At 48.1% G+C, this 27,020-nt stretch overlaps 1 protein-coding gene and 1 non-coding gene across 11 annotated transcripts; both read right to left on the bottom strand.

Moving 5' to 3' along the window:
- Nucleotides 1-813: 813 nt before the first annotated feature.
- POGK (pogo transposable element derived with KRAB domain) lies at nucleotides 814-16,165 on the bottom strand. 10 transcript variants are annotated; one of them, XM_045795764.2, is made up of 7 exons: nucleotides 15,522-15,980; nucleotides 14,851-15,066; nucleotides 13,974-14,107; nucleotides 8,327-8,453; nucleotides 7,241-7,339; nucleotides 4,497-5,986; nucleotides 814-2,691 (listed from the first exon to the last, which is right to left on the bottom strand). In XM_045795764.2, the coding sequence occupies exons 3-6, from the start codon at nucleotides 14,103-14,105 to the stop codon at nucleotides 4,515-4,517; spliced, it is 1,830 nt and encodes a 609-aa protein (XP_045651720.1). In that variant the 5' UTR covers nucleotides 14,106-14,107; nucleotides 14,851-15,066; nucleotides 15,522-15,980; the 3' UTR covers nucleotides 814-2,691; nucleotides 4,497-4,514. The 10 variants fall into 10 exon arrangements, with proteins under 10 accessions (XP_045651720.1, XP_087715931.1, XP_045651703.1 ...); XM_087859805.1 differs by having other exon boundaries at nucleotides 14,851-15,060; XM_045795747.2 differs by lacking the exons at nucleotides 14,851-15,066; nucleotides 15,522-15,980 and adding an exon at nucleotides 15,990-16,165.
- Nucleotides 12,855-12,988, bottom strand: LOC123792672 (small nucleolar RNA SNORA52). The gene has a single exon (XR_006779754.1). It is a non-coding gene; the product is annotated as a small nucleolar RNA SNORA52 (small nucleolar RNA).
- Nucleotides 16,166-27,020: the final 10,855 nt, after the last annotated feature.

The raw sequence follows: 27,020 nt of genomic DNA, 5'->3' as shown, positions 1-27,020 counted from the left end.
GTTTTAGGAGTCAGACTTACGTGCTGTGGCCGACAGATTGGCTCAGCACTTGATTCTGGTGGCTTTAAAAAAGGGAAAGTGTCTGGATTATTCTTGGATAGTAGACTACTACTTATTTAATTGAATCTATGGGCATGGTAAATTGTCAGGATTAATTTGGCTAAAAGCACACCATGAAAGGGCATGTAGGTTCTTCATGCTTTCATTTTTAAAGAAATTTATGAAAACAGGATACTAAGTTTTCTTCTCTGTTCAACTTGCTAGCATGCCTTCACTCATTTAAAATTAATACCCCTCGATGTATTTCCTTCATGTGATATGTACCGTCCCGAGAACATCTGAAACATGACTGAGGAAAAAAGCTATTCACGGGGTACCTGGGTGGCTTAGTCAGTGAAGCGTCTGCCTTTGGTCAGGTCTTGATCTCAGTCCTGGGATCGAGCCCCGCATCAGGCTCCCTGCTCAGCGGAGAGTCTGCTTCTCCCTCTGCCTGTGTCTCTCTCTCTCTCAAATAAATAAACTCTTTAAAAGAAAGAAAGAAAAAAGCTATACATGCCAGGCCTTTCCCTAGCACCCCAGCCCTGGACTTTTGGTTCAGTTTAAAGCCACATGTACCATTTTTCTTTCCTTTGTCTTTAGACACCGATGTTTATACTGCCATCCCATGAACAGACGCTTTTTTGATTCAAGGGTATTACATACATACACACAACCCCCCCCCCCCAAACTGAATGGAGAATAAAGCATAAATGATAGTTTGAAGTGTGACCTTTCCCAATGCTAGCAGGTAAATAACAAAACCACCATAGCCTATTGTCTTTATTATCAAAGTTTATTGTTGGGGTCAATTTCTATCTACTGGGGAGTACAACTATGTCTCAGTATGTGCTATAGTAATTCTAGGGTAACAGCCGTTCTGCAACATAGGTGTACTGGGACTCTGTTAAGCATAGATCATAATTAAGTCAGTGGAAGAATGAGCCCAGAAAAACCCTGACAGTAGAGCCATTACTCTAGGAAAGTTCCAGTGCTATGCAACCTGTAAGGCATCATCTGTCAGCTGATGATGAGACTCAAAAAGGTGTTGGTGGAATGAAATAGGAGTTGAACCCATTTTCTACTCTTCACTGTAAGAAAACTATGGCTCCAATGCAGGAACCCAAAATTAGGTCTTATAAAATCACGGAAGCTCCCAAAACAAGTAAAACAGGACATAAAGAGGAAGGGCCAGGAACCAGGACAGTGGAGGATAAATTAAATCGAAGTGGAGGGGATGGAAACTTCCGGAATGAAAAGTAGCTGGATTTGGATGCCATTTGAGATAACAAAGAATTCAGTACAGGTGAAAGCAAATAGGGAAACCATTCAAATACTGAAAGTTATTCAGATACCAGAAACTAAGTGAAATGTCCCCTCCTGCCCTTGGAGGAAAACTGGTTTTAAAAATATGAGAAAGGTGAATCACTAATCGGAAAATGAGTACCTGAGTAGAAATAGGTGTTTCAAGATGCCAAGAACAGTGTAATATATAAATGAGCTGAGTTTACAGGGAGGAAAAGTGGTTACGGTAGTCTGTTACTCAGATCTGACATTGGAATGACATTTCTAGCAATGGCTTTGTCTGTAAGGTCTGGCATAGTTTTTGTAGCACGGATAGCTTGGAAGGAATGTTTTCGTAACAACTTATGTGGGAATGCAAATTACTATAATGTAAAAAGTCAAAGGCCTCCCATCTATTCCTGCAGGGTAGAAGGAGATTAGAAGTCTTGAAACAGCTGTGGCTAAAGGCCCATGTCCTCTCATACCCCTGTGATGAAAATATTAAAGAAATCAACAAAACAAGTATCAGATGAGTCAATGAGCCTTGTACCGTGTAGACAGCAGATAATTTTGGTGACTTCTTCTGCAGGCAGCCTGAGAAACAGAAGAGCTCATGTACTAAATGCTGCCCTATCATTAAGTATAATGACAAATACAGCCATTAAAGAAGATCCTTAAAAATTCTAGCTGCCAACCAGACTGGGAAGATAAATAAAACGGCACAGTTTATTTTAACCTGTATCTTCCTGTAACCAAGTTTGTCTGTAGAAAAGCCATCTGCTGGCACCAGGCCAGCATATCTGAATTTTGTTACCATTAGTATCCCATTTTTCCCAAAGAGCAAATACGTAAGTAGCAGGTGTACGTAAAGGGCTTGCTGCCGCAAAGCCTTCTGTGCAGTCTTGACCTGTGTGGGTGCACATTCTACTCCTGGAGGCATTTTTAAAGGCAGAAGAAAACATTTACTTGAGGTGTGCTCCACAGAAAGGACACCAGTGGAGGTGGGCCCATCTGAGTCTCTTGTTGGTGTTGAACAAATGGTCTCTTCTCCAGGAAATACCTTTGTTCATTCGTATTTACAGGGTGTTTTTGATGGACACATGGATTAATCTCTTAAAACAAAAAAATGGGGCAGAAGCCGTTTCTTCCCTAATCATGTCTCTGCTGAAATCAAGGGTCCCAGACACCTTTTCTGACACTTTGTGCATGTGGGGCGGGGTGGGGCTACATCGCAGGATGGGCTGCACAGGCTGCTGTCCAGACACGAGCTTGCTGCGAGCCCTGTGGCCTTCTGCTGCTCCCTGTGCAGCCACACTTCGAGGAATCTTCTGGAGGACTTTCGTCCTCACCTGTTTCAAAAAGTTCCATTTGCTGGAAAACAGAGAGAACCTAAGTGTGAATTAGCCCTTGGATTTTAGAAATCGTATACATCTTAACAAACAATTATTCCATTAGTCCGATTTCCAAATAGATGAGGAGAGGCCATTTTATGCCCAGCTGTCCCCTCCTAAATCTCCTGTCTACTGAGAATGCCTAACTACTTCTATCACTTTTTCAGTTCACACAAGGGCAGCTGTATAGAGAACTGGTGTTCACAGTGAGCAGAAGGTCATGGTTGATACCAGACGTAAATGCCTACCTTCACAGCTGCAGCCTAGCCTTTTCCCTTTCCTCTTCTGGTAGCAAAGAGTTTAGAAAATAAAAAATGCACAAAAATATGTAACAAGGAGAGGGGAGGGAAGAAAAAGGTAAAATGAGAAAAGAATTAAAAACTCACTATAATGCAAAGTTTGATATCCAATGGAGACAGTATAATGATCAGCAGAAAAGTGAGGCTGAATTCATGGAGGGACAGGGTAGGGGGCATTGGGGGGGAAGCAGTTTTGGTAACTTGAACATAACAGGAGGAACCCCTCCTCGGCTCCACTGTCATCAAGGGGTCTCAGAATTACACTGGAGTTCAGGAGTGTGAGGACACTGATTTGCGGGCAGGGAAGGAGACAAGTCACTCTTGCTCTCAGACAGTAAGGAGTGGGATCAAAGATTTCAGTTAGCATTTCCTCTGGAGAAAAAGCAAGCAGGATGGAACCATGCAGTTCCACGCTACAGAAGGAAGAGACGTCAAGGTAGTTCTAGGTCCTCTGTAAAAGAAGGAATGACCTTTCATACTAAACCCTGTGTCTAGGGAAACAAATTAGTCCACAATTAGGGAAACGAGAGCAAGAGGGTAAAATGAATTGTTTGTTCTTTCCGCACGCTCCCCCACTGTACCTGGTTTGCTGTTCTCCCATGTCAAGGTGTGTTTGTATGGGGGGGAGGGGCGTGCAGGCTCGCCTCCACTAGTGTTGTTAGTCCCCACTCCCCACTTCCTCTTAAAGCTGCTTCCCTTCCACATTCAACTCTGAAAATTCCAGGCCCACTGTCCTAGTCCTTGGACTTTATTCACTGTAGTCCTAGAAATGTGCCCTGTTTTCTTTTCTTTTTTTGGTGCAAAGATTCGATTTAGAAATAGCTCCCTTCAGACATCAGTGGATTACAAGAACTTTTTGCAACTGCTCGCTCCATCCATGGGAAGGTCATGAGACTCAGATGATGTTTTAAAACACTTGACAATTCCTTGGGAAAAGCAAGCCTCGGCTACTGTTTTCATGCGCCAGTGGGCCTCTGCGGACCTCACTCAAGGACTGGGAGCTGAGGCCCACAGCACAGGGCGCTGTCCCTCCATCACAGTGTCCCCCTGCGGGCGGCCCTACAGGCCCGCGAAAGGGAGCAGAACGCTCCAGGTGCATCAGATACACACTCTGGCCCTAAGTGTTCAACATGAACAAACGCTGGCTTTGGGGCCGCCCTTTCTGTTGAAGTGAGCAATGTCAGACGATGCTATTTCAGGCCCACAGACTTTGAGCACGACGGCTCTCAGACTGAATGTTCTGGTTCATTTTACGTACTACGCAAGTGCTCCCAGGTCCAGGCCTCAGAGCAAAACCCCCACAAATAAGCCCGGCAACACAAGATTGCCATAAAGGAGGCGCTGACGGCCGTCACCCGTGGCCCTGCCCCACAGGCTCGAGAGCTCTCGGGACAGAGGAAAAGAAGGGCCAGAGCAAGGGCGTCTGCGCGACGCTAACAGCGCAGTCGGGGAAGGCGCGGAGCGCGCGCTCAGCCCGCCCGGTTACCTCGGCTGCCCTCAGCGGTCAGTTGGCCTCCGCCGCAGGGTCCGCATCGCATTCTCTGGGCGCTTCCCCTCCTCCCGGGAGCTCGCTCTCAATCTCCCACAGGACGTCATCCTCGTCTTCCAGATTGCTGGAGATGTGGCACTTCTTGAAGCCCTGGACGATGGACTCGCTGGAGATGCTGTTCCAGGCGACCATGACCCACTCCAGGAAGAGGCCCAGGGGCGGCTTCTTGGCGTTGCCGGTGGGGCTCAGGGCCAGGTTCCCGGCCAGAAGCCAGTTGGAGTACTGCGCGCGGACGCTGTCGTTGAGCGGCTTGTAGACCACCACGTCCAGCACCTGCAGCTGCGAGGTGAGGCCCCCGGGGATGATGACCATGTCGGTGTCCATGCTCTCCATGGAGCTCTTCACCGAGTCCGTGGCGTGGCCGCGGAAGCCGTTCAGGATCAGCATGCCGCGCTGCTTGGGCGCCGCGCCCGTCCGCCGCCGCCACACCACCTCCAGCCAGTCCTGCATCAGGTCCTCCGTCATCCAGCCGTAGCGGTGGCAGCGGATCTCCATGCCGCTGGGGAACTTGCCGGGCGGGATGTACGTGCCCCTCAGGATGATGTAGGGCGGCAGCTTCCGCCCGTCCGCCAGCACGCCCAGCATGGCCGTGATCTTCAGCTTCTCCCTGCCCGGCGTCTTGACCAACACCGGCTTCTCACCCTGGTTGTCCACGGTCACGCGCGACGGCACCTCCAGGCAGATGGGCGTCTCGTCGGCGTTGCCCATCTGCGCCACCTGGTAGTCGTGCGCCCGGCGCAGGGCCAGCACGCTGCGCTGGTAGGTGACCAGCTTCTCGGTCAGGTCCTCGGGCAGCTGCTGCGGCACCGGCACCTTGTGCCGCAGCGACAGGTCGTACCTGCGCATCATCCGGCGGCACCAGCCCAAGCTGGCCTTGAAGCCCTTCTCCGGGATGTTCATCTCCTGCGCGATCTCCAGCGCCTTCAGCTGCATGGCCTCCCTGGTGATCGGGTCCCCTTTGGCCTGCATGTAGCGCACGTACTCGGCCACGCGCTGGTCCACCAGGGCGAAGCGCCCGTTCTTGGGGCCGCGGAAGGCCCGGCGCATGGCGTGCGCGTTCTGCAGCTGCGGCTTCACCTTGCGCCAGTCTCGGACGTTCTTCTCCAGCACCCCGAACTGCTTGGCGGCCTGGCAGTTGTTGGTGCTCTCGGCGTACTCCACCACCATCAGCTTGAAGCCCGCGTCGTAGCTGCGCCGCATGCCCCTGCTGAACTGGAACTTGCCGGCCAGGTCGTCGGCCGACAGCTCGTAGCCCGGGAAGCCCACGGCCATGTAGAAGGGGTAGCCCTCACCCCACTCGGGCAGCTCGGCGAGCTCCCGCGGCAGGCGCAGGCCGAAGCCGTCCAGGGGCTGCGGTGGCGGGAACGGCGGCGCGGCGCCCACGGGCCCCGCCCAGTCCGGGGGCTTCACGTCGCACTCTTCCTGTTCTGGGACAGAAACACGGACAGGCAAACGTGACAGTGCGGAGAATGATTCGGGGTCAAAACGCTGAGGGTGTCTTAATCCGAGGTTCACCCGAAGCACTAACTTTAGTAACAGAATGCGTTTCCTAAGTCCTCACCTTGCGCCAAGTGCTGTGGCTCACCGCATCGAATTCCCACGTTACCTGCGCATCCCGACCCCCGCTTTGCACGGAAAGCTACAGAAGCGCAGTAGCACGTCAAAGGTAGGAGCTAGAGTGTGCACACCAGACCTGGATCGCACAGTTGTTCTGCGCCATGTTTGGGTCAAAATACTTTTATGTGGGTGAAAAACCAAATATAACCCATACGACCATATAATAGTACAGAATTTAGATGCATCATGGCCCAAATCACATCCCTTAAACCAAGAAAATCCATAGCCAAACCATACTTAGCACCGTGAAGCCTGTAAGGCAGAAAACGAGTTCCTTCATGCCAGTGTCAGAACTGGGTTTCAGTGTATAGGTATATTTAAAAGGTGGTCACAGAAACGGAATCGTACTTGGAGAAATTATCCTTTCTCACCAAAACTAAGATGCCATCAGTGGCAAGACACACCATTAAAAAAGAACAAAATGCCATTAATTCTAAAAGGCGTTCTTAATTTCGGAGATGTGAACAAGGTGCCGGGAAAATGTCTTAGAATCAATGCAATACGGCATTTTAAACTCTTAGCTATAGAGAGAAGGTGAGTAAAACCACTGGCTGCTTGACACCTGTATTTATCCAACCGTTACCCTCCTAACCATGATGCTTGATGAAGGACCGTGTGCTTCTCAGACATAATTGCTCACACACCTACTACATCTGCTCTTGCTTTTTCTATCCAAGATGAAATGGACAAGAAACCAGGGAAAATAACCCTGGCCACATGCTTCGTCACATCATTTTCCTTGGTTTTCAGAGGTACACGCTTGCACTACTGAGGTGGCCTCCTTCACCCAGGATCTGCACTGGACCAAAAGCCATATAAGCTTCAATGTGCTTCATACACATACAAGATTGCACATTGAGATGTATTACCCACAGCTGTCAGGGGAAGAAATGGAGGCTCAGAGAGGTGAATGAAGTGGCCTAAGGTCACACAGCACTGGAAAGATTCTGAAACTCCAAAGCCCACATCTTTCTGCCTCATAAATACCCCACACGATGTATATGGAAACTTAAAACCCAGCTTCACGGTGCTCCACTGGGTGGGTGCTGGCATGGTTTAACTACCTGCAAAGGTTCCTCCTCGGAGCTGCCATTCGTCAGAATTCTGAGACTCCTCGTCCCCTTCCAACCGACTGATCACGTCTGGCTTAGGGAATGGGAATTCTGTTTATAGGAAATAAAACAGGTAACAGCCGTGTGTTACTGTCTTAGAGCACTGCCAAAGTAAGTACGTCGTCATAGTCAAGGCATACCCTCCCATGCACAGCTATTCTCAATGTGGAGATACACGAAAGATGGGGGAAGGGGCTCAGGGGTACTTAGAGAAGAAATATGACAGGCAATAAGTCTGTCCAAGGGAATTCATGGATCTTTGCTAATGAGGGCTGGTACTAGCAACAACAACAAAAAGAACTGCATTTAGTAGGGAAGTGGCTGGACGGACTGACTGATCTGCTGAACATTCTGATACAAGTATGAGCAAACTAGGAAATGCCTCCAACTGGTGACATTCTAATTACTCGGATTATCGATGCTGGGAGGGGAGAAAGCATTCTTTGGGGGTATGTTTCCAAGTGTCTGAGGCTTGACAGGGTAACAATGAGGCCTGCCTTCCCTCCTAAGGAACACAGGAAACACAGGCTCAGACCTGTGTTGACATTTATTAGGTTATGTCTTTTTTTTTTTTTAAGATTTATTTTAGAGAGAGATTGAGAGAGAGAGCGCACGGGCATGTGGTGCATAGCGGCAGAGGGGCAGGGAGAGAAAGAGAAAGTTCTAAGCAGATACCACACTGAGCACAGAGCCTGACTTGGGGCTCGATCTCACGACCCTGAGATCATGACCTGAGCAGAAATCAAGAGTCGGACGCTTAACCGACTGAGCCACCCAGGTGCCACATGGGTATGATGTTTTTTATGTGAATGCCCGGGTTGAATAAGGATAGTTCGGAGAGCTGGCATGAGTTGCCAAGTAAAAGGACACAATATTTATATCCTGCCTACATCGAAAACAGGAAATTAAGTGGGCACAGGCATTGAGGGGACAGAGTCCAAGTTCAGGAGAAAGGGATGTTGGACACACCGAGAAGAGACATGGAAACAACTCTCTGGGCTCAGAGCTTCCAGGAGACGAAGGAAAACAAAGCTTTACCCAGGGACAGGACAGTTTCATAATTCATCCTCATGACTTCCCGGTAGAGGGCCTTTTGTTGCTCCGTCAACACTTCCCACTCCTCATCGGAAAAATATATGGCCACCTCATCGAATAGGGCGGGCACCTGAAACAGGGAACAGGCCTTTCTCAACGACTAACAGGCACATGCAGACACCGACTCACACACCTTCGTTTCACAGGGGAGGGGCCACACTGACTAGGGTACTAGAGGCAAAACGGGCGCACAGCCCAGGTCTCGCCCGGCCCGCTGAGAGTCTACTACTGCCTCGGCTCACAGGTAAGGAGAGCAGCACCTGGAGAAGAGAAACTCCCCAGCACTGATCACCAGATCATCAGGCTGGGACACACACCGCTCGGCCCCCACTGCAGAGCCAGGAGCAACAGCACCCAAGGTAACACCGAGACCACCCCCCACCAATACAACGCCCCGCCATCCCCTGCCTTCCCGAGTCGCAGATCCCCGGCCCAGGACGGGGGCGGGTTCCTGGGCACTGTTCTCCCTTTCCAGGGGCACTGGCCCTAGTGTTTGACTCAGGGAGAAGCCAGTGAGAGAGAGGGCCTCATTTGGCCTTTTCTAATCTACAAGAGCTGAGTAGGAGGAGAGAAGAGCTAATTAGAGCTTCAATTTATGTAATGAGATACTGGAGCAAACTAGTTTGCTTTCCTGCCTAGACCTTCGGCAGAAAGCCCTAAGGACAGAGAAGGCAGCTCTTCTCCTCTCCCCCCACGGCCCCCACCCCTGTGGGAGGGGGCGCTGGCAGCTACAGGCAGCCAGGCCACCCAAACCAACCTCCTCTTGTTTACTCAACGATGTGCTTTTCTTTTTACCAGTCACTTCTTTCAGTCATTAAAAATCCTACTCCAAAGTTCATCATATTCAGTGGTAAGAAATCACTGGACCGGGGTTCAGGCTGGTTCCTTCGTATTATTGCTTTCAAAGCTATTCCCCAAGGCTGAATCCAGAGCCTGGGTGATTCTGGACCATTTTTCATCAGCTTAGAAAATTAGTTTCCGCAGTCTGCAGCTTCTTCAGGTGTCCAGCCATCACTCATCTGGACATTGGCGTTTCTCCTTATTCCCGAAGTCCACGTCCTCCCTCCCCACTCCTACAGCACTCTCCATGTCGGCAGCACTTCCTAGGAAAGGCCCTGCAACTGCTTCATCTGTTTTCTCCAACAACCCCATTTAATCAAGGAGGAAATGGGCTCTGAGAGGCCTTGTCGTTGGTCAAAGTCACACAGCCAATAAATGGCAGCACTGAGATCTGGACCTAGCACTCTCTGGGTTCAAGGTTCCAGACCCCATAAAGCAAAGCGGCCTCCCTGGTGACCAGCCCTCCACTCTCCCCCACCTCTGTGCACAGCTATACTGAATGTCTGCAGGTCCCCCAAGCAAACCACACTTTGACCTTTCATGTCCCTGAACATGGCCCTCCCACTGCCTCAGAGGTCTTCCCCATTCTTGGCCTGGCTGACACCCACCCACTCAGCCATCTTCCAAGGCCTAGCCTAGATATCCTGTTCCCTGGGAAGCCCGCCCTGACCCTGGTCGTGTGCCCACCTACGCGTCCCCGCGGCACCCTGAGCTCAGCACTACGGTGGCACTTATCCCCACCACGCAATATTCTTTTGGTTTACCTTCCACTGAAGCACAAGCTCACTGAGTGCAAAACCCACAGTGAGTCCATTTCCCTAAGCTTAGGACACTTCTTGTAGATAGTAATCACTTAAAAATGTGTTTTCGATTTAAGCAAACACTACCCGAATTTCCCTTCTCTCGTTCCACTTAGAATGGCTTCAAATAATCATTAAATGTTGTCTGTCACAAAACCAAGCCTCCTCTTTGAAGTACGTGTGAAATACTAGGAGGTCAAAAGGGACGGATCTCTAGGTTTTCCTCGGGCTCCATCAATCTGGAAAGCCAGACAGCCGGGAATTTTCCACCCCACCCCTTCCCACTTCCCAGGCTTGCGAACAACTCTCTCTTTGGCCTTTTCTCTCCCTAGGAAATTCCAGATCTAGGCCATACCTATTTATAGTCCTTTTCCCTTGGCTGATAAAATGGGACACGGGACTGGCGATGTCACTTCAGAGGGTCTGTCGATACTCATGAAGGTAACACATCCTAGGCCTGGTAAAAATCTCGGGAGCGCTGAAGCTGTAAGATGGGGGCTAGAGGCCGGCTGCTGCCAGATTCATCTCCTCGTACTTAGGAGTGAGCCACAGATGATCTTCAAACAAGCCCACATTATGCCCCAGACACACAGTACAGTGGCTTAGAAATTCTCTTCACAGCAGCCCTCTGTGAGAACTGAGCAAGCCTTCAGCCAGGCCCTGGGGTGCAGGCCTCCCCTTTCTCCACAGAGGCTTTTAATCTGGCTAAGCACAGCAGAAGGTAAGCAGGGCCAGCCCCGGGCAAAACTCAGAAGTCAGGCAGCCTGTGTTCAGTCCCCAGACACCCTTTCTTGGCCTCACAGGTAGGGACCCTCCATCCCTGTCCTCTTCCCTTTCCTCCGAAGATCCAGGACACAGCAGATCGGTGCTGTTCCCTTCAGCTGTGTACTGCCTTGCTCCCCGGCAAGCAGGCATCCAGCGCCTCTCCAAGGTGCCAGGAGGTGCTTACACACAGCACAGCCTCACCGATGAAGAGGCAGGGCCACCCAGCAAAGGTGGCAGGGATCCCAGGTGCCCGAGGGAGTGCCTGCTGGATGCCACACAGCGGGCAGGGCAGTCCCTCTCACACGATGAAACAGATATCTTGCTGAATCCTTGGGTTATCAAGGACATGGGGATCACTACCCTACTTCTAGGAGTGAGGAATCACTACCTGCGGCAGGGCAGCGAGAAGAGAGCAAGGCATGGGGATCACTACCCTACTTCTAGGAGTGAGGAAGAGCTGCTCCGTAACCGGCCCACAGTCACAGTTGCTCCAAAGCCCACACTTTCTCAGCAGGCAGGCCACTCAGCTCTGGGCGCACTCCCACCTGCACACAAGCCTCCCTCTCGCGTGCTTTTGCATACGCTTTCCTCGGGTCTGGCCCGCAAGCCCCCTCCCGTCCCTTGGCCAGTGCCACTCGTGAGTAAGACTCAGGTCAAGATACATTTTTCCTTTTCTCTACTTGAAACTCTATTTCTACTCCAATTCTCCTACGGAATATTGTCCTAATATACAACTTGGTTCTCTGATCCCTAACACAATTCTCTACAACCAAAATACCTATCTCAGGAACAGATTCATTTCTTTTCTTCCCCTAGGTGAATACCCTAAAGCAGGGTTTTTCACCCTCAGCACTAATGACATTTTGAGACAGATAACTCTTTGTTGTGGGGGCTGTCCTGTGCATTGGAGATTTCTAGCAGTGTCCCTGGCCTCCCCCCAGGAGATGCCTGGTAGGATCTCCCACTCCCCAACCCCCACCCAAGTCATGAGAGCCAAAAATGTCTTCAGATACTGCCAAATGTCCCCAGGAGGGGACAGGCCTGGGAGTCAACGTACCCACTGCTCAAGACCAGGTCCGTGCCTGCCTTCCGCCGAAAGCCTCTTGAGTTCTGCAGCTGAATGAGATGCCCTCCTGAGCGAACTTCCCCCACTGCACTGAATTATGCTCACTTCCCTCCCTTCCTCACAAGACTGGCAACTCCAGGAGACCAGGGATCCTGTCTTAAGAACACCACCGTGCTCAGTAACTGCAGATCGGTGGCAGACTGACTGGAGGCGCCAGAAGCCAGCCCCCTCCTTCAGCCCCCTCCACCTTCTTTCCCAGCCACGCCTGGTCTTTGCCTTGCTCTCTTCTCGCTGCCCTGCCACAGTGCAACATCCACCTCCGCCATACCCATTTTTCAAGGTTTTCCATGCTACCTAGATGTTCTGGGTTGGCCAATTCAGCCTTAAAGCCCAAGGTTTCTACTACCTTGAGGTCTTGTTCCAGGCTAGATGGGACTGACTCCTGTGCTCCAAGGTCTCCCCAGCTGTGGGGGATCAGGACCAGGGAGGAGGCTGGGATGGGCAGAGAACACAGAAAGACAAGGGCCGTGTAGCCTACAGAGCCAGACTACGAACACAGAGCCTGGTGGTGCATTGTTTTTCTTTTTCTTTTTTTTCTTTATTGAGGTACAACATACACACAACAAAATGCACTACCTTTAAGGGTCCAATTCAATAGGCATTTTAAGAACAAATATCAGTGTACATGCGTATCCTTGGGGCAAAGCAGGTAACTTCTCTGCTCCCCAATTCCCTCGTGTGGGAGGGGAGCTGGACTGGATATTGGGAGTAGCAGGATTCTATGAATACAGATCTCCTATTGGAAACAAAGAATATAATGGATACTGATAATGTTCGCATATAAAACTAAGCAGAGAAAAGGAATGTCAATTTGTTGCATGTTGACGATTTTCACCATTCATGCCCAAACGTCATCATGTCCAGTATGTACTGTGAATAATTATACACAATTATAACAATAAATATCTATTACAGCTACATCCCCCCCCGCCCAGCCCCAGAGTGTCCAGAAATGCCCCTGGCACAAGCCACTGAAGCCCTGCTCGCTTCTATGGGTGAGGCTTCCAGAGAGCTCTGGTCCCCAAGTGAAACCTGGCAGGCCACAGGTGGACCAGCAGGGATTAGGATGGACCACGTTGCATTTACGTTGTCATAAATTTACTCTATCACACTCTTCTGTTTGGATATGTTCCATATTCTCTGCTGCCTACCACCCCAATCCTTCAATTCAGGCCAGCTGGAAACACAGCTCTCCTATGTGTGCTATCATGAGAGGTATTCACACAGAACCAGCCGAAAGAGTCTGGAAGCTCGCCTCATATCAGCTCAATGCCCCCAAGTCTTATTTAAAATGGGTCCCTTCAACCAGCAGCAGGCCCTCTCCTTCCCAAACTCAGGTTCCTTGAGCCCTCTTCTCCACCAGGCCACCATGTGGGCTCCCCTCCTGTCCTCAGCCCGCCCAGCCCAGTCTTAGCAAGAATCCTGCTAAGTCAGTTTAGAAAGACTCCCCCACACCTTGACATCTGATCACCCTCGCCTGCCTTTAGCAAGAATCTTGTTAAGTCAGTTCAGCAAGAATCCCCCTATTCTTGATATCTCCGCTTAGTAGCTTTCCGTCCACTGACCGCTCCACTCTGGCTCCCTGGCTAGAAATCCCCGCTCATCTCACTGTATTCAGTGTTGAGCCCCAGCTCTCTCCCCTACTGCAACAGTCTTGACACCTGTCTCAACAGTCCTGAACAGTCTTCCTTACCATCTTCGCAAGCATCAGAATAATCAGCAAACCCTGTGGTTTGGTAGTTGGTGTCTGCAGCATTCCTTGCACTAAGCAGGATGTAGGGGACTTGGGGAACAGCAGACAGATAAGCTCTCCGCTTCTTGGATTTCCAATCCGAATGATGGTATGCTACAAGGCTGAAGAGACTGTTCCTATAATCAGCTCTTCCATTCTTCATAGTGCCTTTTAAAGCCACAGGACTTTTCTCAGGAATGCAAACATACCGGGCTGGGCTGGGCTATTTTTACTTCCTATGTCTGCCTCAGGAGGAGACTTAAAGCAGGCCTGGCTCCCAGGCCCACTTCTCTCCTCATAGCTGTGTGGACCCCACACCTTACTTACCCATCCACCCTCGGAGCAGATCCGGACTTTCTGCATATCCGTGGGGCCATCCTCCAGTTCCCGGCTCTGAATCTCTTCTTCCTCTTCTTCTTCTTTTAGGGTCAAATTGAGAGCGTAGGCTGTGGACTCCATCTCTGCAAGCAAGATTCAGTTCAGAAAAATCAGGTGCTGGTGTGAACTCTTCACACTTTGGGATGGGGGTCGCTTAGCTTGCACAGACCTCTTAGCCACCAGCACTGCTCAGGCTGGAGTAAGGGAAGGAGTGGAGTCAGGCCTGGGGAGGAAGGGATCTAGGAAAAGCACCAGGAAGCTGGAAGGTGACATATTTAATTATGATAAGAGGGGCTGCAGGCAGATAGCATACCTGACTGCCTTCAAATATTTAAAAAGCTACCTGTAGAAGAGACCAGACTGGTTCTGTAGAGACCCAGGGGCAGAACGAGCTGGTGGGTAAACATTCCTGGAAGAGGTTTTAAAGAGTGCATCGAAAGACAGAGCTTTCTCACAGCCAGTGCCACTCAAACATGAAATAGGTGGCAGGAAAGGGGTGTTGGCATCCTATCAAGGAAGGTGTTTGAATACAGATAGGACACTTGCTCAACTGGGTTGTCCCTACAGGCCAGTTAAGCATCAGGAGGTTGGCAGGCCCAGAATACCCATCACCTGGATTTTCCAAAGTCAAAGATTCTGTCCATGAGCTGGTTCTGCCTTAAGGGATTTTCCAAACCCGAGACTCGGTGACACATGGTGAAAGTGTATGCCTGGATACCCGAGAAGGTACAGGCATCGGGCCGGGCCCACTCGCGCCGGGCACTGCCTCTGCGCCGCGCTCACTCTGCTGCGAGCAGCAGGCCAGTACAAAGGGCCGCGCTCCTACCCTCCGGGGGCGCGGGCAGTTCCTAGGTGTGAGCGCGCATCTCGTGGGCCGCGTCCTCCCGGGCTTCCAAAGAAAAGATCCCTCCAGAGTTCTCAGTGTGCTTTTTCGGTATTTCCAAAAAGAACGGGCGAATGCGACGGGTCTGGGGCGAGCGGAACGGGCTTCAGATCCCTGGAGCTGGGGCCCGAACTTGGCCGCGGCCTCTCCCGCCTGCTCCTGGGCAAGAGGTGGGGGCAGAGGTGACACCGCCCGGCAGCGACGGTGTCCCCGGGGAGGTGCCCACAGCCAGGGCCGCCGCCGCCGCCCACCCGCCCACGGCCCCGCGCCCCACCCGCGGCCGCCGCGCCCCCGGGCGCGCTTGGATTTCTCCAGCCATCTTGTCCCATTTCCCTTTCTCCCGGGTCCCGCGCCGGGAGCGCTCCCGCCGCCCCCGCCCCCCAGCCCCCGCGGCCCAGCCCTCCCCCCCGCCGGGCTCCCTCCCCGCCCCGGCGCACCTGCCGGGCGGCGGGAGCCGGCACCGCCTGCCACCCGGGCGGGCCCGCAACAAAGGCGGTGGCGGCCGCCGCAGCTGCAGCCTCGCGCCCCCGCCCCCGCCGCCGCCAAGCCGCCCCGGAGCCGCGGGAAGGGCCACGCCACCTCGGACCTCCGGGCCGCCGCCCGCGCGCACTCACCGAGCGGCCGGGGCGCGGGCCGGGGCCGCGGGGGGCAGACGCCGAGGGCTCCGGCCCGGCTGTCACAGCGCCATCCCCGCCGCCTCTCCGGCTTCCCGAGCGCGCGGCCCCTCGGGAGGGAGCGGGGAGGACACGTGGTGGGAGGAGGAGGGTCCGGCCGGGAGCTGAGGGTGTTGGGAGGCGAGGGGGAGGAGCGCGGCTGATGTCAGCGGGCCTCGGCGGCGCGGGGGGACGGCGCCCGCCCCGGCTCCGGACCCTCCTCCCGGCGCGGTTTCCGGTAGGCCGGCTCGTCACGTCCCTCCCGCCGAGCTCCCGGCCCTCGTCGCGCCTCCGGACCGGCCTGCGCCGCGGGGCCCGCCGCCCTCTCGGATCCCCCCTCCCCGGGGGCCGTCAGCTGCCGAGCGCCGCGTGCGCCCTCGGCGGGCCGGAGGCAGGAAGAGCCCGCATTTACGCCTTAACGGGGGTGACCTGGGCGCGCGGAGCCCGGTGCCCGTGGGCATTCACCAGCGGTTTGCATCTGCTTGGATGCGCACAGCCTCGAGGAACGCGGCACGAAGAGCAGACCAGCAAGGGAGTGTCGGGGGCTGGGGAGGGGTCCGCATCTCCGGGAAGCTGGCAGCCTCCGTCCGGAACGTCGTCTACGCGGGGAGGGAGCTTCCTGGTGGGCGTGGTGGTTACCTGGTACAGCCCAAGCGTGGCATCTCTCGGGGGAGTAACTGTGTACAAGGACCTTCTCCAAAACGTTCAGAGGACGTGGACAATGAGCAGACAAGCCCTGAAGCCCTTCTCTTTCCAAGAAAAAGATTCTGGGTTTGGGTTTTTGTGGGGAAGTCGTTAAAGAAAAAAAAAAAAGATATTCTGGCACTTGTTAAAATGGAAAGGAAGATTATTCAGAAATATGGAAGGAAGTAGGCGTCAAGACTATGACACTAAGGGAGAGGTATGGACTCAACGCTGAACACAGCAAACACGAGCTGGGGAAGGACAGCCCACAGGCAGAGAGAGGGGTCAGTGCGTAGAAGCGTATTCGGAGGGGCCAGTAGGGGAGAGGTTCCTGCTGACTGCGGGCCCGGCCGGTCGGACGAGCGGGGTGGGGGCGAGTTCTCTCTATACTGACTCAGCAGGAGTCTTGCTGAAAGTGGGCGCGGGCTGCGGCCTGGGGGGGATGTGTGCGTGCCCCAGATAGAGGCCTAGTGGAGAAGACGGGTCGGATGACACTGACTAAAATTTGGGCAAGGAGAGAGTTTTTGTCAAACTTCTCAGACTGTCCCTGAGATCTAAGCAGCTGCTGGGAAAGATCGTTCTCTTTCCAAGTTTTTGTGGCCATTTCTATCTATTTATATGTGAGTTACTTCTCTGTGCCACGGAGAGGCTACTGTGGAGCTGTGTAGGTCTTAATGCGTAACATCTAGTGTGAAAATCACGCCTTTCAAGTGTAATTACGCTGGACAACCCAAGACCAAAACAGGTCTAACTGATGGAAGAAGAGCATTATTCAAATATCAGGAGACGTGAGGATGTTAGTGTTTCTTGTTTGTTTTAATGAACAGTTCTTTTTAGTTATTAATTTTATTTATTTTTTTACTTAAAATCAGTTTAGTTAACATAGAGTGTATTATTAGTTTCAAGGGTATAATTTACTGATTCATCAGTTGTATATAACACCCAGTGCTCATTATATCAAGTGCCCTCTCATAATGCCCATCACCAGTTACCCCATTTCCCCCCACCGCCCCTCCAGCAAAACTCAGTTTGTTTCCTAGAGTTAAGAGTCTCTTTGCATTACATGTCTGCCTTAATACCCATCACCAGGCTAACCCATGCCCCCACCCAAACCCTCAGTTTGTTTCCCCGGGGTGCATAGTCTCTCATGGTTAGTCTCCCCCTCTTGACTTCCCTCCGCCCTTCATTCTTCCCTTCCTTCTCCTAACGTTCTCCCTGCTATTCCTGATGCTCCACATGTAAGTGCAATGAGTGCTGGGTGTTATACGCAAACAGTGAATCACGGAACACTACATCAGAAACTAATGTACTGTATGGTGACTAACATAACATAAAAAAAAAAAGTCTCTTATGGTTTGCCTCCCTCTCATGAACAGTTATTTTTATGTGTAAAGTTAGCATTTTTAGAGCAGGAGTGATGTCTTAGCTGAAGTTGATTAACGTTTCCACCTTAACTTTTCTGAAAATGCCTAAGTGGAAAAGTGGGGAGACTGTCAGGAAGGTGAAGGATACTGGGGCATCATTGGCAACTCCCCTGATTACAAAAAAAAGTATTAACACAGGTTATGAGGTAACCGAAGAGGATATTATGTTGGGGTTTTAGATTGTGAGAGCCCTAAATTCTTATGCAGCTTTGATTGGGTTATTCCTGAGAAGAGGCCAACCAAATGGGTCACCATTATTTTTTTTTAAAGATTTTATTTATTTATTGAGAGAAAGAGAGACAGCACGAACGGCGGGAGGGGCAGAGGGAGATGGTGAGGGAGAAGGACATTTCCCACTGAGCAGGGAGTCTGATGTTCATGCCACCAGGCTCCATCCCAGGACCCTGGGATCATGACCTGAGCCGAAGGCACATTCTTCACCGACTGAGCCACCCAGCCACCCCGACCCACCTGAATTCTTGACTTTGAATCCCCAGCCCCATGATCTCAAGTATTGTCATGGGGCCCTCCTTTGTACAAGTGTCCATAATTTCTAACAAAACTTTCATAGGAACGAAGTGCCGGGGTAGGCACAATACACTGCAGACATTTGTATTTAAGTGGCTTGTAAGTCATGCTGCTTGTCTCTGCCTGAGTTTTCTCATCTTCAGAAAGAGGGAATTGGACCAGCCAGATATTGTCAGAGCTTCCCCTCAGCTCTATCATTCAGCAGTTCTGTTCCTGTTAAGACTTCATCTTAGTCTGCATGAGGAGTGACTGAAACCAGTCTTTGAGACAGTGCATGGCTTTAATGATTGATAGAATGGGTTTCTATTTGTAGGTACTTAAATGTGAGCAGAACACCTATGAAATCAACATAATAGTTCCTTAATTATGCTATTGGTCTGACTTCACATTTCCTCCTATTGAATTATTGCAGTACATAAGTCATAGGGATCTAAAGAGCCCAAGTCCCACAAAATATTCGTATGGAATGGTAGTGTCCTGGTGAATACACATTTCTGACCTCCTTCAGTTGAGGCCCCATGAACCTTAGGTAAGCATAACTACTAGCCTCCTGTGGCTGCATTTCTCAGGGACTGTGGTAGTACACCCTGCTATTATACAGCATACCTGCTGAGGCCCCGTGTGTGCAGAATAGACTTCGATGCCCCTTTACTTGGCCTGGCCACATGACATGCTTTGGCCAATGGAATGTGACCGTGTGTAAGTCATCAGCGTAGATACTAAAAGGTCTCACATGTTTCCACTTGCACCTCTGGGAGCTTTTGTTCTCTGCCATGACAAAACCATGCCTAGGTAGTCCCTGTCCCTCCAGTCTGGGCTCCAGAATGAGACCTTTTCTACACAACCATCCTGTGAAAATGAGAAGAGTTCATCGTTTTGTTTTAAGCTATTGAGTCCTGGGGCAGCTTGTTAGGTAGTACTGTTGTGGTCATAGCTAACTGGGACGGGGTCAGTGGGCAGCCTCGGACTTAGAGTTCCCAACATTGGCCTTCATAGGCTGCTCTGAGGAAGGGGAAAGGAGAGTTGCCAGTTCATGGTGGAAATCTTCCCCTGTTTGGACATGGAAATCCTATATTGTGAGGGGAGACCCACATTGGTGGGAGGGGGAAGGGTGTGTCACCGCCGACTGTATGTCTCTTCCCTCGGATTCTGGAACCTCAGAAGATCAAGATATGACCTCATCATTAGGTATTTCCCAGTAAAGCCTCAAAATATTCCTGAGAGATCTTGATAAATGGTAAGGGAGACCCTGATTTGGACAATTCTTAAAAGGGGTTAGAAAGTGCATAAAGAAGCAGCTTGTGGTTAAGGCACCTCAAGGGGTTAAGGAACACTTAGAGGTTTCTCTAGAAAAAGAAGAAAGAGAATCGTAATACCAAAATAGTACTAGCTGCTGTAACAAACAGATCCCAAAGGTACAAAGGCTCAAACAACAGAAATTCATTCTTTTATGTAACAGTTCCTCATGGGTATTCCTGGTTTACAGGTGACTTTCTTCCATGCTGCAATTTAGGGACCCAGGATCCTTCCATCTTGTGGCTCAGCCAGACCCTTGGGACCTTGTGGTTTTCTTCATCCGCCAGAGTGAAGGGGAAAGAGAAAATGGAGAAGGCACACCCTTTTCTTGGCCTAAAGGTGCCACACATGTCTTTTGCTTACATTCCATTTGTTAGAATCAGTTACATGGTGACATTTATATGAGAAGGGGCAGGGAGCTGTAGAGCATGTCTGATCAGTCACTTTCCACTGACAGCTCCACACCCTGAAAAGGAGAGCTTAGATTTTTGTCTTCACCACAGGGATGCTTTTTCTTTCAATACTTTAAATATTTCACTCCACTTTCTTCTTGTTGGCAAGGTTTCTGAAAAGAAGTCCAATGTAATTCTTTTTTTTTTTTTTTAAGATTTTATTTATTTATTTGACACAGAGAGAGAGACAGCCAGCGAGAGAGGGAACACAAGCAGGGGGAGTGGGAGAGGAAGAAGCAGGCTTCCAGTGGAGAAGCCTGATGGGGGACTCGATCCCAGAACGCCGGGATCAAGCCCTGACCCGAAGGCAGACACTTAACGACTGAGCCACCCAGGCGCCACAGTCCAATGTAATTCTTATCTTTGTTTCTCTATAGGAAAGCTGTTTTTATTCCTTTGGCTTCTTTCAAGATTTTCTGTTTGTTTTTGATCTTATGGAGCTTGATATGATATTCCTGGGTGTACATTTTTTTTTTTTTTGGTATTTTCCTGTGGTATTTTCTGATATTTGGGGATCTGTGATTTGGTATCAGTCATTAATTTTGGGAAATTCTCAGCTATTATTACTTCAATATTTCTTCTGTTCTTTTCTCTGTCTCTTCTGGTATTTCCATTATGGGTATATTATACCTTTTGTAATTTTCTCATAGTTCTGTGTTTGTTTGTTTGTTTGTTTGTTTTCCTGTTTTTTTTCCTCTTTGATTTTAGTCTGGGAAGTTTTACTGACAGGTTCATTGATTCTTTGGCTCTGTCCGATCTACTGATGATCTCACCAGAAGCAGTGTTCATTTCTATTGCAGAGTTTTTGATTTGTAGAATTTCCTTTTGATTTTTTCTTAGCGTTTCCATCTCTTTGTTGACATTACCCGTCTGTTCTTGCATATTATACACCTTTTTCATTAAGGCCCTCGGCATAATAATTATAGTTATTTTAACTTCCCAGTTTGATAATTCTAAAATCTCTGCCATATCCAAGTCTGACTCTAATACTTACTTTGTCTCTTCAAACTGGACTTTCTGCCTTTTAGCATATACCTTATAATTTTTGTTGGAAGCCAGACATAAGCTACTGGGTAAAAGAAATGTTTTTGGGCTAGGAATTGGGCTGTGTTTACTCTTTGCTGTAGGTGAGGCTGAGATTTTTTCCAGTGTTCTTGAATTTCCCTAGAGACTCCTTCTTAAATAAAGTCTGAGGCTTACAGTTCTTTTAACTCTAAGTCCCTAATATGATACAGGAGCCACACTGGTACGTTGGCAAACTATTGGAGGAGAAGGAACATCTTATAATCTATGATTAGGTCTCAGTGTTTTAGTGAACCTCTGTCCCTGATTCTCAGCTTCCTCCTCCTTCCCCTTTAAATGAGATAGGAAGAGGGGGCCAGAATTGGATATTTCCCCTCCCCCAGGTCAATTAGGTTCTGGGAAACCAAATTTGCTTAAGCTCTGGTAGAACAGTTTCCCTTGAAGGCAGACCTTTTTCAAGGAGAACAGAGCACTCTGAGCTGCCCCTGCAGAATATACAAGAGAATTTTTCTTCTATATTCACCATGAGAACCTGGTGGGGCTCCTGGACATAAAACTCAGTAAAGTGTGTTTGTGGAGGGTGCTGTGGGGGGCCTACACATTTTTATCTCTCAAGCTAGACTAGCTCAGTATCCAGTAATTAGTCAATTGTCCTTTAAGTGTTCCTACCAGACTCCAGCTGCAGCTTCTGCTTGTGGTAAAATATGATTTTTTGTATGTGCCTGAGTCTCCAGCTTTTTGGGAGACAAGTTTTCCTGTAACTTCAATTTCCTAATGTATCTAAGACTTGATGATTTCAGTTTTTTGTGGGTTTTTTTGGCTTTTTTTTTTCTTTTTGTGAGGATATGAATGATGACCTCCAAGCTCTTTACATGTCAGACCAGCCAGAGACACTCTAAACAGAGTTGGGAATAAGGCTCCAGAAACTCTCCTACTTTACGTTACTTCTCAGAGCTGGCCCAGGTCAAGAGCTCATTTTCATTTACACTGGGTGTGGGGATAGCTCCGTAGAGCCCATTCATACTGATTCTTCCTAATCTCTCAGCTTATTGTCTTGCCTAAAACCCACTCTCTTCTCTTTTTTTTAATTGAAAGTCACTTTATTTCTCATTTGTTATTAAGTGAAAGTCTACAAATCCAATTAGATGTGTAACAAATTCTAATGTTCACATTTCTTAAGCACTTCCATCTCTTTGTATTACACCAACGTAATTTCATTTTTTTTCTTTGTATTAATTTCAAAGGTAGAATTTAGTGATTCATCAGTTGCAAATAACACTCAGTGCTCATTAGAAAAATGACCTCCCTAATACCCATAACCCAATTATCCCTCCCCCCACCTCGCCTCCAGCAACCTGTTTGTTTCCTAGAGTTCAGCATTTCTTGTGGTTTGCCTTCCTTTCTGTTTTTATCTAATTTTATTTTCCCTTCCTTTACCCTATGTTCCTCTGTTTGTTTCTTAAATTCCACATATGAATAAAATCATATGGTATTTATTGTTCTCTGACTGACTTATTTTGCTTAGCATAATGCCCTCCAGTTCCATCCACATTGTTGAAAAGGGCAAGAATTAATTCTTTTTCATGGCTGAGTAATATTCCATTCTATACCAGTTCTTTATCCCTTCATCTGTCGATGGACATCTGGGCTCATTTCATAGTTTGGCTATTGTGGATACTGCTGCTATAAACATTGGGGTGCAGGTGCCCCTTGTGATCACTATGTTTGTATCCTGTGGGTAAATGCCTAGGAGTGCAATTGCTGAGTCATAAGTTACCTCTATTTTCAACTTCTTGAGGAACCTCCATCCTGTTTTCCAGAGTGGCTGTACCAGCTTGCATTCTTATGAGTAGTGTAAGAGGGTCCCCATTCTCCCCATCTTTGCCAATATTTGTTATTTCCTGACTTGTTAATTTTAGCCATTCTGACTGATGTGAGATGGTATCTCATTGTGGTTTTGATTGTATTTCCCTGATGCTGAGAGCTGTTGAGCATTTTTTCATGGGTCTGTTGGCCATTTGTATGTCCTCTTTGGAGAAATAACTGTTCAGGTCATCTGCCCATTTCTTGACCAGATTTTTTATTTTTGGTGTGTTGAATTTGAGAAGTTCTTTGTAGATCATGGATACTAGTCCTTTATCTGATATGTCATTTGCAAATATCTTCTCCCATTCAGTAGGTTGCCTCTTAGTTTTGTTGACTGTTTCCTTTGCTGTGCAGAAGCTTTTTAACTTAATGAAGTCCCAAGAGTTCATTTTTGCTTTTGTTTCCCTCGTTTTTGGAGACGTGTCTAGCAAGAAGTTGTTATGCCTGAGGTTGAAGAGGTTGCTGCCTGTGTTTTCCTCTAGGATTTCGATGGATTCCTGTCTCACATTTAGGTCTTTCATCCATTTTGAGTCCATTTTTGTGTATGGTGTAAGAAAATGGTCCAGTTTCATTCTTCTAATGTGGCTGTCCAATTTTCCCAGCACCATTTGTTGAAGAGACTGTCTTTTTTCCTTTGGATATTCTTTAATGCTTTGTTGAAGATCAGTTGACCACAGAGTTGAGGGTCCATTCCTGGGTTCTCTATTCTGTTCCATTGATCTGTGTGTCTGTTTTTGTGCCAGTACCATGCTGTCTTGATGATCACAGCTTTGTAATAGGGCTTGAAGTCAAGCATTGTGATGCCTCCACCTTTGGTTTTCTTTTTCAACATTCCTCTGGCTATTTGGGATCTTTTCCGGTTCCATACAAATTTTAGGATTGTTTGTTTCAGCTGTGTGAAAAATGTTATTGGTATTTTGATAGGATTGCTTTGAAAGTGTAGATTGCTCTGGGCAGCATAGACATTTTAACAATGTATATTCTTCCAATCATGAGCATGGAAAGTTTTTCCATCTCTTTTTATCTTCCTCAATTTCTTTCCTAAGTGTGCTATAGTTTTCAGAGTACAAATCCTTTACCTCTTTGGTTAGGTTTATTCCTGGATATCTAATGGTTTTTGGAGGAATTGTAAATGGGCTTGATTCCTTAATTTCTCTTTCTTCTGTCTCATTGTTTATGTACAGAAATACAACTAATTTGATTTTGTATCCTGCATTGATTTTATATCCTGCCACTTTGCTGAATTCATGCATGAGTTCTAGCAATTTTTTGGTGGAGTCTTTTGGTTTTTTCAACATAATGTATCAGGTCATTTGTAAAGAGTGAAAGTTTGACTTCTTCGCCGATTTGGATGCCTTTTATTTCTTTTTGTTGTCTGATTGCTGAGGGTAGGACTTCCAGTAGAATATTGAACAACAGTGGTGAGAGTGGACATGCCTGTTGTGTTCCTGACCTCGGGGAAAAGCTCTCAGTTTTTCTGTGTTGATGATGATATTTGTGTGGGCTTTTCATATATGGCTTTTATGATATTGAGGTATGTTCCCTCTATCCATACACTGTGGAGAGTTTTAATCAAGAGAGGATGCTGTATTTTGTCAAATGCTTTTTTCTGCATCTATTGAGAGGATCATATGGTTCTTGTACTTTTCTTAAATTTTAGATCAGTTTCAGCACATGCCTGGAGGGATCCTTAAAAGTTCTAACCTCAAGCATGGTAAAATAAATTTGGCCATGAAAAACTTTAAAACAGATGTTAACAGTTGCCTTACAAAATTTATAGAGAAATAAGGTGCAATGAATCATCTATTGGGTCATTTCTACCAGCATAAAAGCATGTAGCAAGATTTCTTATTAAAAAACCCCAAAAGTTTCTCTATGTCATGTCTCCCACCATGTACCTTTTCTTAGTTGTCTTGCCACACAACTCTTTGAGTTGCCTATTCTCACTATCTCCTATGTCTCCCTCCATCTTCCTCTTGAACACTCTCCAGTCATGTTTTCTCCCCACAACAGAACTTGTCAAGGTCATCAGTAAAGTCTATGTTGCTAAATTGAATGACCAGTTCTCAATCTGCATCTTACATACCTATGGTAGAATGTTATAATTCTGCCCTCCACCCCACACCAAATCATGGCTCTCAGGATTCACCCATGTGTCCTCTTCCACATGAGCTCTGGATTTGGACATGGGGCTTATTTTGACCAATGGGACATAAGCAAGTCTGAAGCAAGCAGAGGGTTGATAAGCACTTTTGCATTGATACTTGCTGTCTTGGAGCCCAGTGGCAAAGGAAACAAGTCTGTGCTGTCCTGCTAGAGGGATGATGTGGAGGAAAATCAAGGTGCATAGCCCAAACTGACCACCAGATCTGTAGATGAGGGCATCAGAAAAGTGCCAGCTCTCAGCCAAACTGTTGTCTGACTGCAGCTGCTTAAGTGACCCTAAGGAAGACCATCAGATGTGCTGCCTAGGAGTGGTGTTGGCATCATAAGGAAAGTGCCATATACTTACCTCAATGAAACAACTCTGTAGAAAACATCTTTGAACTAACATCTTTCATGAAGATAGAGGGATTTTCAAATGTATGTGTGGAAGCATAAGGAAAATGCCATTTACTTAACTCAGTAAAACCATGTGTGTTGAAACCATCTTTCAATTAACATCTTCCTCATGAAGTTAGAAGCATTTTCAAATGTATGTGTGGAAGCCTCTCATCGCTTTTGAGTTCAGGACTCAGAAATGAGACAACAAAAAGAAATAAAAGGCCAAATCAGCAAAGAAGAAGTCAAACTGTCACTCTTCCCAGATGACATGATACTCTGTGTAGAAAACCTGAAAGACTCCACCCCAAAATTGCTAGAATTCATATAGGAAATTAGCAATGTGGTGGGATATAAAATCAATGTACAGAAATCAGCTGCATTTCTATATACTAACAATGAGATGGAAGAAAGAGAAATTAAGGAATTGATCCCATTTACAATTGCTCCAAAAAGCCCCCCTGAGATAACTAGGAATAAACCTCACGAAAGAGGTAAAGGATCTGTACTCTGAAAACTACAGAACACTTATGAAAGAAATTGAGGAACACACAAAAAAATGGAAAAAACTTTCCATGCTCACGGATTGGAAGAACAAGTATCATTAGAATGCCTATGCCACCCAGAGCAATCTACACATTCAATGCAATCCCTATCAAAATACCATCAATATTTTTCACACAGCTGGAACAAACAATCCTAATTTTTTTTTTATTTTTTAAAAATTTTATTTCTCAGGCTTTCCACACATTAAGGCTATTTCTATTAGCCTCACAACACCTCACATTATCTTGGGGAATATCTGGTGAGATATCAGTCCAAATCTTGTGAGATCAAATCCAATTCTGGCAGGATCTCCATCCAAATCTCCTGAAATCTCATGCACACCTCATGAGATCTCATCCAAATCTGCCAGATCACATTCAAAACCTCGTGAGATCTCATCCATATCATGGGAGATCTCAGTCCAAATCTCGTGAGATCTCAACCAATTCTCACTGAATCTCAGTCCAAGTTTCATTAGATCTCATGCACATCTCGTGAGATCTCATCCAAATTGCACCAAATCTCATTCCAAATCTAGTGAGATCTCATCAAAATCTTTGGAGATATCAGTCCCAATCTCATGAGATTTCATCCATATCCTGGGAGATCTCAGTCCAAATCTCCTGAGATTCATCCAATTCTCACTGGATCTTATTCCAAATCTCATGAGATCTCATGCACATCTCATGAGATCTGATGCAAATCATGCCACCTCTCAGTCCAAATCTCGTGAGATCTCATAGAAATCTTGAGAAACCTTGGTCAAAATCTCATCAGCTCTCATTTCCAATCTTGCCAGAACTCATCTAATCTCCTGAGATCTCAGGACTAGCCAGTGAGATCCAGGTTCAAAACCGTTGTTTTGGGGCGCCTGGGTGGCACAGCGATTAAGTGTCTGCCTTCAGCTCAGGGCGTGATCCCGGCGTTCTGGGATTGAGCCCTATATCAGGCTCCTCCACTATGAGCCTGCTTCTTCCCCTCCCACTCCCCCTGCTTGTGTTCCCTCTCTCGCTGGCCATCTCTATCTCTGTCGGATAAATAAATAAAATCTTAAAAAAAAAAAACAAAACGTTGTTTTGTGGCCAAACTGCTGGGCCCTT

The sequence above is a fragment of the Ursus americanus genome, chromosome 2 (assembly GCF_024610735.1).
Source record: "Ursus americanus isolate L20-20 chromosome 2, mUrsAme1.1.p, whole genome shotgun sequence".
NCBI classification, from domain to species: Eukaryota; Metazoa; Chordata; class Mammalia; order Carnivora; family Ursidae; genus Ursus; species Ursus americanus.
This window is presented reverse-complemented; position numbering and strand designations above follow the sequence as displayed.